The sequence below is a fragment of the Melopsittacus undulatus genome, chromosome 15, assembly GCF_012275295.1.
Source record: "Melopsittacus undulatus isolate bMelUnd1 chromosome 15, bMelUnd1.mat.Z, whole genome shotgun sequence".
Classification (NCBI taxonomy): Eukaryota; Metazoa; Chordata; class Aves; order Psittaciformes; family Psittaculidae; genus Melopsittacus; species Melopsittacus undulatus.
The window spans coordinates 258,682-275,625 of NC_047541.1; the positions used below are offsets into that span (position 1 = coordinate 258,682).

General features: G+C 58.4%; 4 protein-coding genes across 11 annotated transcripts; 1 reads left to right on the top strand and 3 right to left on the bottom strand.

Moving 5' to 3' along the window:
* Positions 1-1,557: 1,557 nt before the first annotated feature.
* Positions 1,558-9,554, bottom strand: ARCN1 (archain 1). The gene is made up of 11 exons (XM_034069615.1): positions 9,550-9,554; positions 9,320-9,491; positions 7,915-8,178; positions 7,366-7,545; positions 6,934-7,139; positions 6,388-6,549; positions 5,527-5,692; positions 4,172-4,319; positions 3,432-3,540; positions 3,065-3,269; positions 1,558-2,932 (listed from the first exon to the last, which is right to left on the bottom strand). The coding sequence occupies exons 1-11, from the start codon at positions 9,552-9,554 to the stop codon at positions 2,843-2,845; spliced, it is 1,707 nt and encodes a 568-aa protein (XP_033925506.1). The 3' UTR covers positions 1,558-2,842.
* IFT46 (intraflagellar transport 46) lies at positions 9,474-13,208 on the top strand. 3 transcript variants are annotated; one of them, XM_034069488.1, is made up of 11 exons: positions 9,474-9,561; positions 9,632-9,826; positions 9,895-10,022; positions 10,261-10,335; positions 10,448-10,541; positions 10,876-11,004; positions 11,408-11,532; positions 11,712-11,778; positions 12,015-12,075; positions 12,334-12,419; positions 12,723-13,208. In XM_034069488.1, the coding sequence occupies exons 1-11, from the start codon at positions 9,553-9,555 to the stop codon at positions 12,816-12,818; spliced, it is 1,065 nt and encodes a 354-aa protein (XP_033925379.1). In that variant the 5' UTR covers positions 9,474-9,552; the 3' UTR covers positions 12,819-13,208. The 3 variants fall into 3 exon arrangements, with proteins under 3 accessions (XP_033925379.1, XP_033925381.1, XP_033925380.1); XM_034069490.1 differs by having other exon boundaries at positions 11,411-11,532; XM_034069489.1 differs by having other exon boundaries at positions 9,898-10,022.
* Positions 13,209-13,275: 67 nt separating this feature from the next.
* On the bottom strand, positions 13,276-15,537 carry TMEM25 (transmembrane protein 25). 6 transcript variants are annotated; one of them, XM_031043316.1, is made up of 6 exons: positions 15,271-15,537; positions 14,901-15,185; positions 14,407-14,697; positions 14,050-14,150; positions 13,864-13,950; positions 13,276-13,756 (listed from the first exon to the last, which is right to left on the bottom strand). In XM_031043316.1, the coding sequence occupies exons 1-6, from the start codon at positions 15,350-15,352 to the stop codon at positions 13,706-13,708; spliced, it is 897 nt and encodes a 298-aa protein (XP_030899176.1). In that variant the 5' UTR covers positions 15,353-15,537; the 3' UTR covers positions 13,276-13,705. The 6 variants fall into 6 exon arrangements, with proteins under 6 accessions (XP_030899176.1, XP_005142711.1, XP_030899177.1 ...); XM_005142654.2 differs by having other exon boundaries at positions 14,050-14,334; XM_031043317.1 differs by lacking the exon at positions 14,050-14,150.
* Positions 15,538-15,732: 195 nt separating this feature from the next.
* Positions 15,733-16,827, bottom strand: TTC36 (tetratricopeptide repeat domain 36). The gene is made up of 3 exons (XM_005142653.2): positions 16,620-16,827; positions 16,240-16,428; positions 15,733-16,170 (listed from the first exon to the last, which is right to left on the bottom strand). Exons 1-3 carry the CDS (start codon positions 16,729-16,731, stop codon positions 15,902-15,904), a joined length of 570 nt encoding a protein of 189 aa, XP_005142710.1. The 5' UTR covers positions 16,732-16,827; the 3' UTR covers positions 15,733-15,901.
* Between the last annotated feature and the right edge of the window lie 117 nt (positions 16,828-16,944).

Sequence of the window (16,944 nt, forward strand, 5' to 3'; positions counted from 1 at the left end):
AACCGGTCATTCCGCCGGCAGCTGGGAATGGGGAGCCCATTTCCAGTACAAAGCTGAAGGGGAGCGAGAAGCCTGCTCCTCCAGACCTGGGCTGCCCCAGATGGAGCAGGGAACACCGAGCCGGCGCCATCCCACCCAGGAGAGGGGCTGCAGCGGGGGCTGCATCGCGGTTGCTGGGACAACGCAACGCTCCTGGCAATAACATCACCGTAGATGAGCTGCCAGACGGCTCCGGTGGGAGCGGAGGAATCCCGGCCGCACCCGCTGAGCTCAGCGCTCCCGGGAAGTGCTCCCGCTCCTCCGCAGCGCAGCTGCACTCGGCTGAGCCGCGGCTCTGCCGGCATCCTCTGGCTCTGCGTGCCGGGGGATGCCCGAGTGTGCTTGGGGCATGCAGGGCAGCTTCCTGCACCCAGGGCTCCCCAAAACGAACCGGCTCGGCACGTGGTGCTGACCACCGCCAGAGCTCAAGCACCAAGCCCCACATCAGCACGTGGCTCTGGCCACCACAGCATGGACAGGGAAACCGCAGCAGACTTCTACAACTGGTCCCTGGCACAGTCTTGTGGCCCAGCCCTCGATTCACTGGGAGAGGAGCAGGGATGAACCTCACTGCTCCACAACGGGCACTGCTCTGCTTCTTGCTGGTGTCCTCCATCTGCAAGCACCGCCTGGTCACACAGACCCGTGTCTCCATCACCCTGCCCACTGCCGCCCCGCACACACAACACTGGCACCGCACCAGGAGCTGCCGAAGCAGCCCCGCGGCTGCCCCTGCCCGGGGAGGGATGGGTGCTGCGGGAGGGCCGCAGCGCAGCGCTCTGTGCACAGCTGAGCTCCTCCCGGGGCTGCCAAATTCCTCGGGGCTCCTGGCAGCGGTGCAGGAGCCGCGGCGGGAGCGGGTCAGGAGCCGGAGTAAACAAGGTCCCGCTGCAGAGCGGGGTCCGGCCGGGCCAGCGCCTTTCCCAGGCTCCCGGAGAGGAGCCGGGGACAAGCGGGGGAGGCTCTGGCCGAGCGCCGTCCCTGCCTGCGGCCACCCACAGTCCCGGTGGGATGCGGGGTCGGGAGCGCCTGGTCCAGCCTCCCACATGGAACTGGATGCTCTCAGGACTCCCACACCGACAAACCCAATGTGATGGGGACCCCCAGACCCAGGTCCCAGCCCACCCGTGTGCCCCCGAAACGTGCCACAACGGACGAAGGGTTCTCCTGGTCTCCTGCCTGCAGCTCCTTCCCCACACCCGTTCTTGGGAGGCCCCGGGCGGGCAGTGGCATCCCCACCACATCCCATGAACCAGCGCAGAGACACAGGCCCCTCCTCTCCCCGTACCCCAACATTTTGCCCTTGGGGGAGTCCCCGCAGGCCGGGACGCCGCTCGCTTCCTAGAGGCACGAGTAGGGTTCCCCCGCCACGAGCACCCCCCGGTGCCCCGACCCCGGCCCGTTCCCCGCTCACTTCAGCTCAGCTCCTCCGGGCCGCCGCCGCTTCTCGCCGCCGAGCCCGCCCCTGCCCGCCCCCCGCAGGGCTGAGCCCCAAGGACCGCCGCAGGCAGAGCCAGCTCCTCCGAGAGAACTCTTTATTGGGTTAACGACTCGTATTTGTGTACACTGGAATGTGCTCTAGTCCCTAGGCCAGTACAGGGTTACAAAAGGGGATCCCGGCTCGGCTTCAGTGTGACCCTCCAACTAATTCCAGGGAAAAAAAATGAAGAAAAAGCTCCGAACTAACCTCGACTCCATTTTAACATCGTATGGAAAAGCAGCTCTCCAGCAGGACCCGGCTAGTGGCATTTGCCACCTACTTTGCTTTCCTAGGAACAGGGTTTGCTCTCTCACCCTCCCAGGGCCGGGATGAGGGTTGGTTCCCTCCCGGCTGCTGCCAACAGAGGAGAGACCGCGAACTTCTGCAGCAGAGGGCCCCAGGGAACAGAGATGCGCTTGCGGAGGTGCTCCCAGGAACGCGGTGTGCGTGCCTTCAGAGTGCTCCCTGTGACCATGAGGGCAGCTTGGGCAACCCAGCATCCACAGCTCCATGCACCGAGGCCTTCTCCTGGCACTGAAAGAGCTGCAGGAAGGACATGCAGCTGGTTCTACCGTACACCACCTCCAACGCCTGGCCCAAGAGCAGCGGCAGCAGAGAGTGAGCCTGTGCATGGGGACAGTCCCTCTGGATGCTCTCCATCAGCAGCAGGAACCTGCCAAAGTTTGGCCTGTGCCACCATGGAGCCCTCTCCAAGCCAGAGGTGAGCCCAGCTGCAAGGGCAGCAGTAACCGTGTGGGCAGAAGGACCGAGCACTGTGACCTTCTCCTCTGCCAGACCCCCTCACTCAGAACTGCAGCCAAATTGCCCTGCTGGCACCAGACAGGAGGGTCTGGAAGGGCCAGGCACCCCACGCACGTCATCTTAACGCCAGCTTTCACCAACAGAAACAGGAGCTGAAAGTCGAGGAGAAATTAAAATGGCAGCAGCATCAACGAGGGATCGGTGCATGATGCTTCAGCAGGGAGAGGACGATGGCTGGTGGGCGCTGGGACTGGGCGCCAGGCAGCTCCGGGGGGCGGGGATGGGTCAAAGGCAGGCTCCCTGCGGTGGAGGTGGTGCTTTCCTGCCGGCCGGTGAAAATCTGCCAAAGACATTGGTAGCCTTTCCCCCCATGAGCGTGTCAATTCTCTGCCAAAAGTGTCTATGCCCTGGGAGCGCTGCAGGCGGCAGAGCCACGCGTCTTCCTCCGCGGGGGGCTGCGGCATTCCCACATTCCCAATATTCACAATCAACTTCGGCCTCTTTTTTTTTTTTCTTTTTCTTTTTTTCTTAAATTTAAAAACCCTGCCTGGGCTGCGGGCGTTACAGCACCTCGTACTTGTCCACCAGGAAGGTGGTCTCAGTAGAAAACCTGACAGGGCTGTTCCCATCCACCAGGGTCACTTTGGTAACCTGCAGGACAAGAGACAGAGTTAGCTCGGTGCCGGCACCGGGACGCTCGCGAGGGCAGTGGCAACCCTGCGCTTCCGAACTGCCAGAAAGAGAGGCAACATTACACCCCCAGAGTACCGGCAGCGACCATACCTGTATGTTGCAATAGTTCTTTTTGGAGATGAAGGAGACTTGCACCGGGAAGAAGTCATTTGGCTGCCCTGCTATGCTGAACTCCAGGCTGCCGCTCTTGTTTTTGGCATCTATCACTGGCAGGCACCACTCGAGGAGGTTTCTCCGGCTGTCGTGGCGATACTCACCGTCAATCTCCCCAATCACTGGAGCGCCGACACCAGACCTAGAATAGGCAACGAGAAGTTCCAACAGCTCAGCTGCACAGACCTAAGGAAGTGCTTGTCCAGCCTGTTTGCTTGTCCAGACCCACAAACCATGGAGGGGAGAGAAGCAACGGGATCCAGGCAGACGTGATAATGCTGCCCGGGCAAGGAGCGTTACTTACGGCAAGGGGATGGTGATGATCACATCGTTCAGCTCCAGGCTCTCCTCTTGCAACTCGTATTCAATGTTAACGTCACAACTGTTGCCGCTTTCTGATGGCCAGCAGTTAACTGAGGCACAGAAACACTGAGTGAACCACACGGGCTCCCAAAAGGTACCACAAAGGTACCCCAAGAAATCCTGACTTAAATAAAAGCTTTTTCTTTTCTTTAAGAGCATTACAGAAAACACATGCCACCAAGAACAGGCACTACCCAGGGGAACACATCTCCAACATCTCATCTCAGAGTGTGGTGGCACACTCTAGGCAGCCCAGCTGCTAGAGGCTGGCTAGAAGCTGGCAGCCCATGGATCACACAATCCCAGACTGGTTTGGGTTGGAAGGGACCTTAAAGCCCATCCACTTCCAACCCCTGCCATGGGCAGGGACCCCTTCCACTGGAGCAGCTGCTCCAAGCCCCTGTGTCCAACCTGGCCTTGAACACTGCCAGGGATGGGGCAGCCACAGCCGCTCTGAGCAACCTTTGCCAGTGTCTCACCACCCTCACACCAAATCTATATCTTCTCTGACAGTTTAAAGCCATTCCCTTTTGTCCTGTCCCTACACACCCTTGTCCAAAGCCCCTCTCCAGCTTTCCTGTCGGCCCCTTTTAAGCATTGGAAGCTCTTCTAAGGTCTCTCTGCAACCTAATGCACATCAGCCTCTTCCACATGATCCCCCAGGTGCACACTTGCACTCACTTGTCAATGGAATGAAGGACTCCTCCGTGGTCTGCAACCTCCACTTCAGCACCCCCACGTCGCTGTTAATAGGAAATGACTTCTCTGGGTTCTTCAAACCAATCTGCGATTCTGTAGTGAAGAGCTTCTTGTCCACATTTGGGTGAGTCTGAAAGGGGAACATATGCCCAGGCTCCAACTCTGAGCCTAAAGACAGAACTGGAAGTAGGCAACGTGGGCTCTAGTAAGGCAGGATGACACATCCCAGGGTGTTTTACTTGACATACATCAGTTTTGCTCCTGGTTCAGAAGCCCAGATGGAGCACATCTGCTTATCAACCTGGGATTGCTTCCAGAACACACACCACTGCACCAGACATGCCAGCAATGCGTGGCCTGGGCCAACACCTAGAGAGCAACTTTAATGACTCTTAAAATCTCAAATGCCATCCTGAAGACCCACAACAGAAGAAAACCCAACCTAATGCTGCTTGGAACACCTGAAACCACAGAAAATCCTATTTCCCTCCACAACCTTAACACATTACATCAGGAGCCAAATTCACTTTAAATACTCTCCCTAAGCAGCTTTGCAGAAGCAGAGGAATTTTGCAAGTCAACCTTCAAGTTACGCTAGAAAGACAGGAGTGAGCACTGGGTTTGATCTTGTCTTCCACCTGAAGCACCACAAGTGGGAGCATTGCTAGGAACTCCCTCATGAGATGTGCCAGTAAGGAACCTCCTTGTGTAAAAGCCAGCAGCAGATAAGCCAGCCATATATAGTCAAGCTCATAGCAAGGAGGAGGGGGGAGGGTGCGAAAGAGTGTATCAAAGGAGCACGATCTCCAGGCATCAGTAAGGCCACGCAGAGTGGGAGAAAGGGGATGTGTCCTTCAGAATCTTCTGAGCTGCTATCACTGGCTGCAATCGTGGACTCCAGCAATTGCCTCTGATAGAGCAGTGATGGCACACAAGTGACCCCAAGGGGTAACAAATTAATTCCTCAGCAGCAGAGGACTCTGCACTAAATTCTCCCACTCCCCAGCTAAAGCTCACATCGCACCAAGGAACACCAAGCAACGCACCAGGCTGCTGCAAGGTCCAGGTGCGACCATACAGCAGAGCAACATGCACCACGGGGCAGATAAGGTGCTGAGGGCAGGGAGATAAGGGCACGAGACTGGATTTCTCAACTGAACTTCAATCTTTCCAGTGTGAGCTGGCCCCACTGCACTAACATCTGCAGTGACAACTCCCATTTTCATCTCACGTATTGAGATGGCTTGAACATGAACACAGGACACTGACATGCTCACGTATTCCCTGGAGAGGAGCAAAAGCACCTTCGAGAGCACAGGACACTGAACAGGCTTTACCTGTAGCTGCACTCCCCTCTTGTCCTCATTTTCCACATGCAGGCGAATCCGTGCAAACTTCTCATCTGCAATGTGCAGCATGATCATGCCGTGCAGCTCCATGCTCTGCAACCCTCCGTCACGGCCGCAAGTCAGGGAGATTTTCTCCTCTATTTTCATGTGCACGCTAGACAGACAGACAGACAGAAAGTAGGTGTCGCAAGTGCTATGCTTGGCATCCAAGAGGCCAGATGGAAGAACAGTGCTCAGCAGGGAAGGCTGCACATAAGGAGCCAGAGCTCCCAGGAGCGGGATGGCCCCAATAGCACAGCACAGAGGGCAGAGCGGATGCTAACGCTGCTCCCCCCGCAGGTCAGTTCTAGAGATGCGAATCTGCAATGGGTAGAAGGCCACATGAAGAGCAGTGATACAGCATCTGGAGGGGCTGTTCACCCAAAAATCCTCTGCTGACAGGAGCACAGCTCATTGCACTAGAAGCTTCTGAACTGCTATATATAAAATTATATATGAACATGGCCATCCCAAGCCACAGTTCAGCAGGAATTCTGTGCCAGAAGAATAGAAAAATTGCAGCTGTTTAAGGGAAAAAGGCATGGGGAAACTCCCAACCTGAGCTGAACAACAGATATACAGCCGAGCTCAGGTGAGTCCTACTGAAAGGAGCTGTCTGCTTTTTCCTGCTGCGCTTCCCAAGGTTCTGCCCACCACCATTTAAAATGAGAGCATGAGAGAGCACATGGGACCTGAAGGGCAGCGAAAAGCCTGTTCTGAAAATGAGAAAGGAAGCAAGTTCAGGAAGCTACATGTGCACCACTCAGCAGGCCGCAGGAACAATGCTTCCAAAGCCAGGGCAGTACCTACCTCTCCATGTTAACAGGAGGAGCAAGAACTTTGGCTGCTTCCGTGGAGCGCTTCCCTACAGCAGTCAGGATATTTTCTCCCTCTGATTTCAGTTTGTCTACAAAGTTGTCCACCTCCTTCCCTTTAGCGCCAAGTTTCAAGGCTTTACTGGGACCCGAGGGCCTAAAGAAAAGGTGTAAGAAGCTCCAGGTCAGTTGATGGCAACAGGTTCCTCCTTACCTGCAACTGCTGTAACGTGACTATCCCAACAAAACTACCTTCACCTCTGCAGCCTTTTTTTCTGGGAGAACACACGCAAAACTGATATGTAGGCTGCAAAGTTGTAATTTAGGTTTAGATTCTGTTCTGTGTATTACCAGTAGCTGGGACCTCTTTTTCTTACACAGGTTGTGGAGACTTTTGCCTGTCAAAGGCTCCAGAAATGCTCTGGGATGCTAATGTGGGATGCTCCACAAATGCTACTCAACAACAAAAGGGCCTTTACTGGGGCACATCCTTCCAGCAATGCTGACCCCAAGGCACACTTGCTCCCTGCTGCACACCCACCTGGCAGGCGCTGGAGCCACTTTGGGCTTCTCTGTCTCAATGATGGTCTCTGTGATCATGGTCGCCGTCGTGCCCCCGGACACGGCCACGCTCCCAAAGCCGCCGAACCCAGGCGCCTTCTTGCCCTGCCTCTCTGCGTCCCTCCGGGCTTGCTGCAACTCCTTGGCTTTACGGCGCATCTCAGCTTTTGCTTCGCGTTCCTGAGTCTGAAGTAAAAGACAAGAGGCTGACAGAGCTTTGCAATCTCAGTCTCATTCTGCTCATGAACCAAGTGCATTTGCCTGTAAACCCTTTGTGAAGCAAAAGGGAACAAGAGATTAGCACTCAGTTTACAGAAAAGTGAAATCCCTTCTGGGCCACTATCAAAGCTGAGCAGCAGTAGCGTCTCCCAGAGCACATGTTGGGACCCAGCTTGTGGTTACTCCTGCTCACCTCTCGGACTGCTCGGAACACCTTCTCCTCGTGCGACTCCATCTCAGTAAAGGTCCGAATTTGGGCCAGATTGACGTTCTCACGGTAGCCCAGGGCAACAATCTCATCAAAGGCAAAAATCAGGTCGAAGCAGTGCTCAGAGATCTCGTTCTCCTCCAGGGCTCGACAATACTCAGGGATCTGCATAGGAAAAAACATTTTGAAGGGGTATCTGTAGACAACACCGTGTAAACACTTTCTTTCTACTACCCCCTGACTTCAAAGCAGTGCTAGCCACTGCTCCACAAGACCAGTGCACTGTTAAGCTGCTCTTACGCTGCTGATAAACAAGGTCAATTTTTGCCACGATCAGTTTTCCTACACTACACCTTGGACAACCTCTTGGCTTCTCTGGAACACTAACTCAGAGGAACCTAAACACACGCTGGGGCCAGTGAATTTCCTGAGGAGCCCTGAATACAGAGAATATTTAACGCTAATTTTAGCGATCACCCCTTTGGTCTCCCCAGTGGGAACTTTGCAGTAAGTGAGTGACCCTTAGATCCTTACCACTCTGGAAAAGAGTCGGAGTGTTTCCAGATCTTCCAGGATGTTGCTGTTCTTGGTGGTGATCAACACCATGTAGAGCTTCTCCATGGGCTGATAGACGTACCGCACGCTCTCAGTCTCCACAAAGGTGTGCTGCTTCCCGGTGTTCATGAGCTTGGGGAACGCCGCCAGCAGCCCCTCGATGCGGGTGCGCGTCATCTCCACGAACTGCCGGGACACGATGGCCTTTCCTGCCTTCGTGCACACGGCTGCTGCCAACAGCACCTGCGGAGGAGGCGAGGGCCGCTCAGCGCGGCAGGAGAGGGGAGCAGCGGCTCCACCCCAACTTCACAGGTGCCCCAGCCCAGCTCAGCCTCCTTGGCCACCACTTTCAGCCTTTTGCTGCCACCAGCACCAGTAACTGTGCTGTGCTAAGAGCAGATTCACCTTTCCTTTGCTCTGTTACCCTGAGCACAGCAAACTGGCCCCTTCTTACACACATGTAGAGGTGGCACAACCCACCCAGTGCTCTGGGGAGGCTCCAGGTTACTGAGCTTCTAGTCAGCCCGGCCCCAGCTTACAACTAAACACAGAAATGTTGTAAAATGGGATGGTTCTTCCCAGGGGCCACATCCACGGCAAAGCCACATTTAACGGAGAAGTGGCAGCTGCATTAACCACAGCCCATGGATGGCTCTCCTGGGCACCTCTAAGTGTTATCACACCATCAGTACAAAGGTAGCAAAGGAACTGCAGCCCACGTCTTCTCGTTCTCTTGGACCACCGAGCCTTCCTCCTCCCATCACTCTCTCATAGATCAGCTCTTAACTTTGTCAGGATAGGGCTATTGCTGTGCTGATGAGCTCGTAAATCCCCAACCGCTGTTATTAACAGGCAAGCGCTGGGAACTCTCAGAAACAGACCAAGTCCCACCTCAGCCCCAGGCCGACTGAACCGTGTGAGGCCTCGGGGACTTGCAGCTTGACAGCTCGGGGACAAACGCATCCTGAAGTGCTTTTATGGCAGGCCAAACCCTGCTCTCTGTAAGTGCTGCCCCAAAGCACGGGTCACGGTGCAAGGCAAACTGCAGCGGGGGCCTCGCCGCTCCGGGAGCACAGGTTTCTGCTCTGTAACGGAGCGGCCTCCCGGCCCCGCCGCCCGAGCCCGCGGTGGAAGAGCGCTGGGGGGCACGAGGAGCGGGACCGGCTCCCTCCTGCAGCGCAACGGTTCCCGTGCTGAGCCCGCAGCGGCCCCAGGGCAGCGGCCGCAGCCGCGCCTGCCTGGGCAGCGGGACCTGCCGCAGCGCCCGGCTCTGCCCCGCAGGCCCCGGGGCTCCAGCGCCAGGCCCGGCCGGGCGGCGGGGGTCCCCCGAGAAGCGTTCCCTCCCGCCGCTGTGCCCGCGATGGGCGGCGGAGCGGGACCTTACCATGGCGGCGGCGGCGCGGGGCTCAGTCCCTCCGCGTCCCTCGGGCAGCCGCACAAGATGGCGGCGCCGAGCCACGTCTCCAGCCGGAAGCGCCGTCACGCACGGCGCGCGGGGCGCGGTTGGCGGACCGCGGCCGCCCCGCCCGCCAGGGGGCGCCGCGGAGCCGCGGCCGCTCTTGCCGGGCAGGGGCAACCGAGGCGGGCGCGTCGCCCTGGCAACGGCGGCGGGGCGGCATGGCGGAGGTGAGCGGGGCTCCGGGCAGGGGGCCGGGGCCAGGGCCGGGCCGCAGCCTCACCGTGCCGCTCTGCCCAGGCCCGCCTGCCCGAGGAGCAGCCGTACTACGAGCGCCTGGAGCTGCCGGAGGCCGAGCAGGCTGGCGGCGCGGCGGGGACGTCTGCCGGGGCCCGATCGCCACGGGCAGGGGGTACGGGCCGGTCCCAGGCCTCCCTCTGGCCCGGGCATCCCGCGGCCGATCAGAGCAGCGACGAGGAGGGCAGCGGCAACAAGGTAGGCAGCGCACGGAGGGCGGCCCGGCCACGGGAGGGCGGCCCAGTGAGGCCCGGTCTCTCCCCTAGAAGGAGGTGGGGGCTCGATCGGCCGCGGGCGCCACCCTCAGCGAGGACGAGGACTCGGAGGACTCGGAAGACTCCTCAGAGACTGACTCAGAGAACGACTCGGAGGAGCACGGGGCTGCGCTCACGGGGTGAGCTGTTACCTGGCTTCTGACAGCCCTACACGAGCCTGTCATCACAGGCAACGCACCCGAGAGCCAGCCTAAGGCAGAACAGGGCCCACTGGTGGTTTTCCTGTGCAAGAGGGGACTCCCTCCCTCGGTGTTTCTGCTTCCTTCATGCTAGTCTTGCACAGCTGGGTGCTGGTTCCCACTTGTAGACAGCCTGCTCTATGTTAGTCTTTGCCTGCCTTTCTCTGCCTTCCTTTAGGGACTTTAGTGTAGCAGATTATGACTACCTGCCGGTGTCTTCTGAAATCAAAGAACTCTTTGAGTACATCAAGAGGTGAGTGGAAGGGGTTTTAGCCCACTCCTTGCCCTCCTGTGTGTCAATTACCAAAGCAAGTGTTGCAGGACAGTCCATAGCTGCTCCCACAGTGCTGCTGGTTTTTTCCCAGGTACACTCCCAAACCAATAGAGATTGAGTACAAACTGCAGCCTTTCATCCCAGACTTTATTCCTGCAGTTGGAGACATTGATGCGTTCCTAAAGGTACGGTTGCTTTGATTCCCTCTATACGTGTTGTGCACGAGCTGAAACAGGATGTGGTATTGGCTGAAGCCCAGCCCTACATCCAAGTGAGCCCTACCCTTAAGCTGTCAAACAGTCACTTGTCAAGCATAATTTGGGGCCAGGCCACATTTCCCTTGTCCAACACCTTGTGCTTTTCCGGCAGCACAGTACTGACAATTTGTATTCAAGAGTGCAGTATATGCCAATGCCTTTTAGGGTCTGGTTTTTAAACCACGGGGAGGCTCCCTCCAAAACAGCCCAACGTCCACTGCTCTAGACTCCCGCAGGAAACAGGGCCTCTGTGTGTCTGCAGGTTCCCCGTCCCGACGGCAGTCCTGATAACCTGGGCCTGCTGGTGCTGGATGAGCCGTCAACCAAGCAGTCGGATCCCACCGTGCTCTCCCTTTGGCTGACGGAGAACTCCAAGCAGCACAACATCACAGTGAGTCAGGGAGGGGGAGGTTGCACTTGCTGCACGTGGCCTGTGGTGAAAACATTGCATTTTGCCTTACTTGTGTGACTGGAGTGTTGCAGCACAGCTGCTAATTCAGCTTCAAAGGCAGAAAACACTAACCTTTTTCTTTAGGCCGTAGTTTTAAACTGCAACAGATCTCTGGCAAGGCTTGGTGCAGGCTTTGGTTCAGTTTTCTTCAGGGGAAGCTTTGTTTCCTTTTGGTTGTCAGTACGTGGTTTTCCTGAGTGTTCTGTTTGCCCATGGCTCTTCTTGACCGGTACAGTGCCACTGGGAAAGAGAAAATGCATGGTTAATGTGGAGCCAACAGAGGGGTTGCACAGAAGCCCCAAAACACCCGGGAAGGCTTCCAGGCTTGTATTTTTGTTCTTAGCAGCAGCAGATAAAAGTAAAGAGTGTGGAGAATGCAGAGAAGAATCCCAAAGCCATTGAGAACTGGATTGAGAGCATCAATGAACTGCACCGCTGCAAACCTCCTGCCACAGTCCACTACACCCGGTGAGCTCCCCACCACATGTACAGCCCCAGCTCAGGCCATGGGGACGCTGGTGACAGTCCAGGAGGGCTGAGCACTGCTGTGCTCAAAGGGAGACAGTCCCCTTTGCAGCAGCCCTGCAGCAGGAAACTGTTTCACTTGTGTCTGATCCTGACGTTTACGTCCTTTTCTTCCCTGGCAGGCCAATGCCTGACATAGAGACCCTGATGCAGGAATGGTCACCGGAATTCGAGGAGCTCTTGGGAAAGGTATGTTGAGAGTTAGTTTGGTGCTGGTGTTATAACCACCTTCCATGAAAGCTGGGGGCCTGCTCCATTCCAGGCTCTTTGCCCATGACCCGGCCCACTCGGATTTGTTCCTGCTTCCCATTTCTCCCTCACCAGATGGGTGAGCAGACTGATGCCTGAATTCCTGGTGGCCACTGTGCTTGGCCCTAGAGCCGTGCTTGCCATACGGGGGCAGAGCTGTCTGCTGTCTTTTCCAGGTGGGGCTCCCAACGGCGGAGATGAGCTGTGACCTGGCTGAGTACGTGGACATGATCTGTGGTAAGGCAGGGGCTGTGCTGAGGGCACAAGTGTGCTGCTGCCATGGCACTGTCTTGCGTAAAGCAAGGGACTGTTAGAAGCAGGCTCAGCCCTAAGAAGTCGAGATCATTCTCTGCTGTCTGCAGTAGGATGTGGACTCATACCATGGGTGCCTGCAGTCTTTAGTGAGGGAAGGCCCCAGTAATAGGGGGCAGGGGGAAGTTCAGTCTTTACCTGCAGCACTCAGATGCTCTCACATGCTTCTGCTCTTGCTTGTAGCCATTCTGGACATCCCTGTGTACAAGAGCCGGATCCAGCCTCTGCATATCCTCTTCTCTGTCTACTCCGAGTTCAAGAACTCACAGGTACGGCTTCAGGCAGGCACTGCTCACCCAGCTGGAAGCATCACGAGGCTTCTCTCCTCATGTTTGTCTTTGCTGTGGGTGTCTATGAGGGGGTGGCAGGCCAGACAAGGGGGCCCAAAGAACCTTTTCTAAGCTGCTTGATTCACTGGTACTTCAACATTGCACAAAGAGCCCCTGAGGTTCCATGAGGTTTAACAGTCCACCATGAGCCCACAGGTCACAGGGAGGGGCAGCATTTTCACAGACATGCTTGTACTCTCAAATGAGCACCAAAGCTTTGCACTAACACGTTTTTCTCTGCAGCATTTCAAGCCCTTGGCTGATGAGAAGAAGGGCAGGAGCCCACCATCCAACCCTCCTTCGCAAGCGGCAGAGGCAGAGGTGTTAAGCTTTACTTGAAGCTTCATTTTGAACCCTCACCTCCAGATCAATCTCTGCTGCTATCAGCAGCCTGTGAAGCAGGGCAGAACACGTCAGGAGCCTCCCTGGCTTTAGAGACACAGCTGAAGTGCTCTGTATTCAGAGTAGCACTTTACTCATCGCATTGCTGCAGAAGCTGCCCTAATGGCTCCAGTTTTGACTTGTTCTCAAGGAGTTCAGCATTAAACCAGCTCTCCCCAGTGACAGGCTCCCTGAGCTGTAGGTGCTGCAGAGCTGAGGCTCCTTGAGTGCACACAACAAGTGCTAGAGCAGGTGGGAGTAAGTTCCACCCTCAGACATGACTCGGCTCTGCCCAGAAGCGTTCTGCTTCCTGACTGGGGGTCTCAAACTTCTGCTTCCACTTACTGAGCCTCTTCTCCTATCCTTAAGCCCCTCAGGTGCCGCCAATGAGAAATAACCAGTGTAGCACCACAGAGACACTTCAGTTTAGTTTATTGCTGTGGGGAGGACTTCCTCCAGCCCCTGCCATGCTGCCTGTTGCCCACGCATCTGCCACAGCTCTGGCAGGGATGGCAAGGATCATGCAGCAAGCAGGCCACGAACCTGCTAAAGCAAGGCTGGTGCTTGGCCTTACCCCAGGAGGAATCTCGGTGCTGGCAGCAAGGCTGAGCCCGGCTGTAAACAGCTTTGATGCATCTATTCCTAAAGTGCACAGGCTACATAAAACCATGCCTTGGCTCAAAGCGCAGCTACCGGGACCTGCGGTGCATTGCTGAAGATACAGCCAGGGCTGGTCAGCACCCTGCACCCAGCACAGCCCCTGGCACCCATTGTTCTCCTGCTGGGGCTGGGCAGCCCTGCCTCAAGGCACCACGCCATGTCTCACAGCCAGATCTCCTCACTGCTCACACTGGGCACTTTGTAGATGCGCCCAGACTTTGGGAGCTGGATAAAACCTGCAGGACAAAGACAGCTCGTTGCCATTGTCCTTTGGGGCTGCCACGGAGGCTGGCATTTCACCAGCACAGCTTTTGGGGCCACTCGCCCAGCTGCACCCCCTCACCGAGCTTGCTGAGGACCAGGGAGTTCTCCAGGCCTGGCCATGTGCTCTCCTCGCCCCCAGAACCAGCTCCTGCGTCCCTGGGGGAAGCTGCAGGAAAGGAAAGGGGCAGGAGCCATAAACGGAGCCCTCACCCAGGTAGGACCCGTGGCCCCATGTCTCCCTCCACACTGGCACCCGGGCTCTCACCTCTGGCCTCCTGCATGAGGTCACCGAGGTGCAGGTCGGGTGGCAGTGATTGGGTCTGGCGGGGCAGACGTGCACCCTTGGGCTGTGGGAGCTCAGGGCCGCTGCAATGGGAGCACCGGCTGAGCGGGCTGCTCCCTCCCACTTGCCCCTCGCCCGGCACTGGCTTGGGCCGTTGGCACGCCAGGCCGGCGGCACAGGAGCCCAGGCTGAGCAGGGCAGACAGGGCCAGGGCTGCTCCGACGGCAACACCCAGGAGAGGCAGCTCCACACGGGCATCCAGCAGACCTGCACGGGCAGCGTGGCCCCCTCAGCACCCTTTGGCACAGCCACGGTGCTGCACCTACCCCTGACACCTACCTGGTGGCAGGAGGGAAGTGGTGGTGACACCCAGGCTGTTGGCAGCGCTGACAGAGAAGTTGCCAGCCGCGGTGTCGAGGTGGATGCGGAGTGAGTGGTTGGCCAGCCCCGGGTAGTGTGTGGTGTCCAGGAGAAGGAACTCTGAGGCATTGGCCATCACCCGCCCATCCTGGTCCACCCAGGTGATGCTGGCGGGCGGATTGGCTTCCACCAGCACAAAGAGCACCAGGAGGAGTCCCTTGCCCTCAACCTCCTGGTAGTGGGCATCTGCCTGCAGGATCTCTGGCTTATCTGGGCAACAAACACAGGCAGTGAGACAGGCAGCAGACAGGGCCACAGAGGCAGGAGCAGGGTTTGTCTCACCAGAGGCTGGAAGTGCTCATCAGCTGTGTCTGCACAGGACTGATGAGCTCCTGCCTGCTCTGGTCAGGCAGCAGCCCCATGCACCCTCCCTGTGCCTCCATCTGGAGCAAGGCCAGCAGCGCAGACCTTACACTGCACGTTGAGGAGGACGGAGGCGTTGTAGGTCTGCCCCGAGGCTGGATCCGTCAGGGAGCAGTTGAGCTGGCGGTCGCTGCGCCGGGCGGTGAGAGTGAGGGTGCTGGCGGTGCCCAGGGCCGAGCAGTTTGCCTCCTGCTTTTGGCCATCAAGGTACCACGCCAGCATGGCGCCCGGGGCCGGCCGCGGAGCCCGGCAGGAGAAGACGCGGCTCTCCCCCTCCCGCAGCGTGCACACTGCCAGCGGCTGCCCATCGATGGTGGGACCCGGCTCCCGCAGCCCTGCCGGAGAGCCCGTGGGTGTCAGTTACAGCAACACCCCACTGCCGTGCTGCCAGAGCTCTGCACCCGCCTCCCGCAGCCTCACCTGCCAAGCACAGCGCCAGGAGGCCCAGCAGCAGCAGCAGCCGAGCAAGAGCAGCCTCCGGCCGGCTCTGCGAACGCCACATGGTGCAGCGGCTGCGCTCAGTGCTGGGGGACGTGCAGCTGGAGCAGGGATGCGGCGCTGTCTCCACGCTGGGCCCCAGGCATCCCAGCACGCAGCAGGGCTGGACAAGAGAGCCGCGCTGCGCCTTACCTGCAGCATGGCCCGCAGTGCGGCTCCGGGCAGTGCGGCTCCGGCCCCGGCACACCGGCTGCGTGTGCGACGCAGGGGCGGTCCCCGGCCCGGCTGTGAGCATCCTCCGCCCACCCCGCAGCCTCCATCCCCGAGCATGGCGCACACGAGCGTGGCCAGAGGCCACCCAGCCAGGGCTGGGGATGAACAGAGCGGGGTCAGCACCCGGCTCAGCCCGACGCCACAAGCAGAGCCTGAGCGCCAGGGATGCAGGCAGGTTTATTGGGGGTCGAGTAGAGCTGAGACAAAGCATTTCGGTACCTTCCATCCCAGCTGTTAGCCAGGGATGGAGGAGAAGCAACAAAAAGAGGATCTCTGGCATGAGAAAGGGACCTTCTTTGGTGGCCAGGATGTGTCTAGCTCACAAACCGCTGTTTCCATCTCACTCGCTCATGGTGCTGGTGGGGTTGCGGAGCTGCCCCAGCATCTCACAGAGCATCTGGTTGCAAAGCGCTGAGTAGGGGTTGAGCAGCACCAGCTGCTGCCGGGCAAAGGCACTGCCCAACCGTGCCGCGCACCTGAAGTCCCGCTGTGCATCCTCGTCCCGGGCGTGCAGCCGGTGGATCAGCCCGCGCTGCACAAAGCTCTGGCAGGCGGTGCGGCCGCAGCCCCGGCTCAGGTGGATGGCGGCATCCAGGTCCCGCAGGGCACCTGGCCGGGATGGGAGAGGTATTGTGGCGGGTGGGGGACACCTGGGGGGTACCCATCCGCACTGCTCACCTGCCACATCGCCCCGCAGCCGCAGGGCCTGTGCCCGGTTGTTGTAGCCCGAGGCGCGCTCGGGCAGCAGGCGGATGGCCTCATTGAACCGCTCCAGCGCCGTGCTCACATCTCCTGACTCCGCAGCAGACACCCCCTGCAGCTCCAGGTCCTGGACCTGCTCCAGGAGCTCCGGGGGGAAGGCTGCATCTGTGGCAATGTAAAGGGGAGCTCATGGCTGGGGAAGTGTCCAAGGCCAACCCCCCAGTCCAGGGAGAAATGTCCATTGGGATGGGGCTGCTCCCACCCCCCAGAGCCTCCTTCCCCTGCCCATGCACCCTGCGGCATCACAGAGACCCTGTTGCCCATTTCCAGCTGGAACTCATGCAGTGCCTACTCACCTTCCTCGTGGGTGCCATCCTCCCCTTCCTCGTCCAGCCCAGGGATGTCCCCAAAGGGGGTGCTGGGGTTGAAGATGGTCTGCAGGACGGCCCTGTCGTTCGCTGTGGCCATGGTGCCCTCCCTCTGTGCAAGCCCCTGTCAGGATGTGGGCAGGTGGCCCTGGGCAGGTTAATGTTCACCCCGCAGCATCGCTTCCCCATCCAACCCCAGGCCGTGACCTGGCCACACCACCGCAGTGAGACCTCACCGTGGCCCAAAGGCTCTTGCAGGAGGAGCAGCCATGGCACAGGAGAGCAGCTTCTCCCCCCCTGCCCAGGAAGAAAG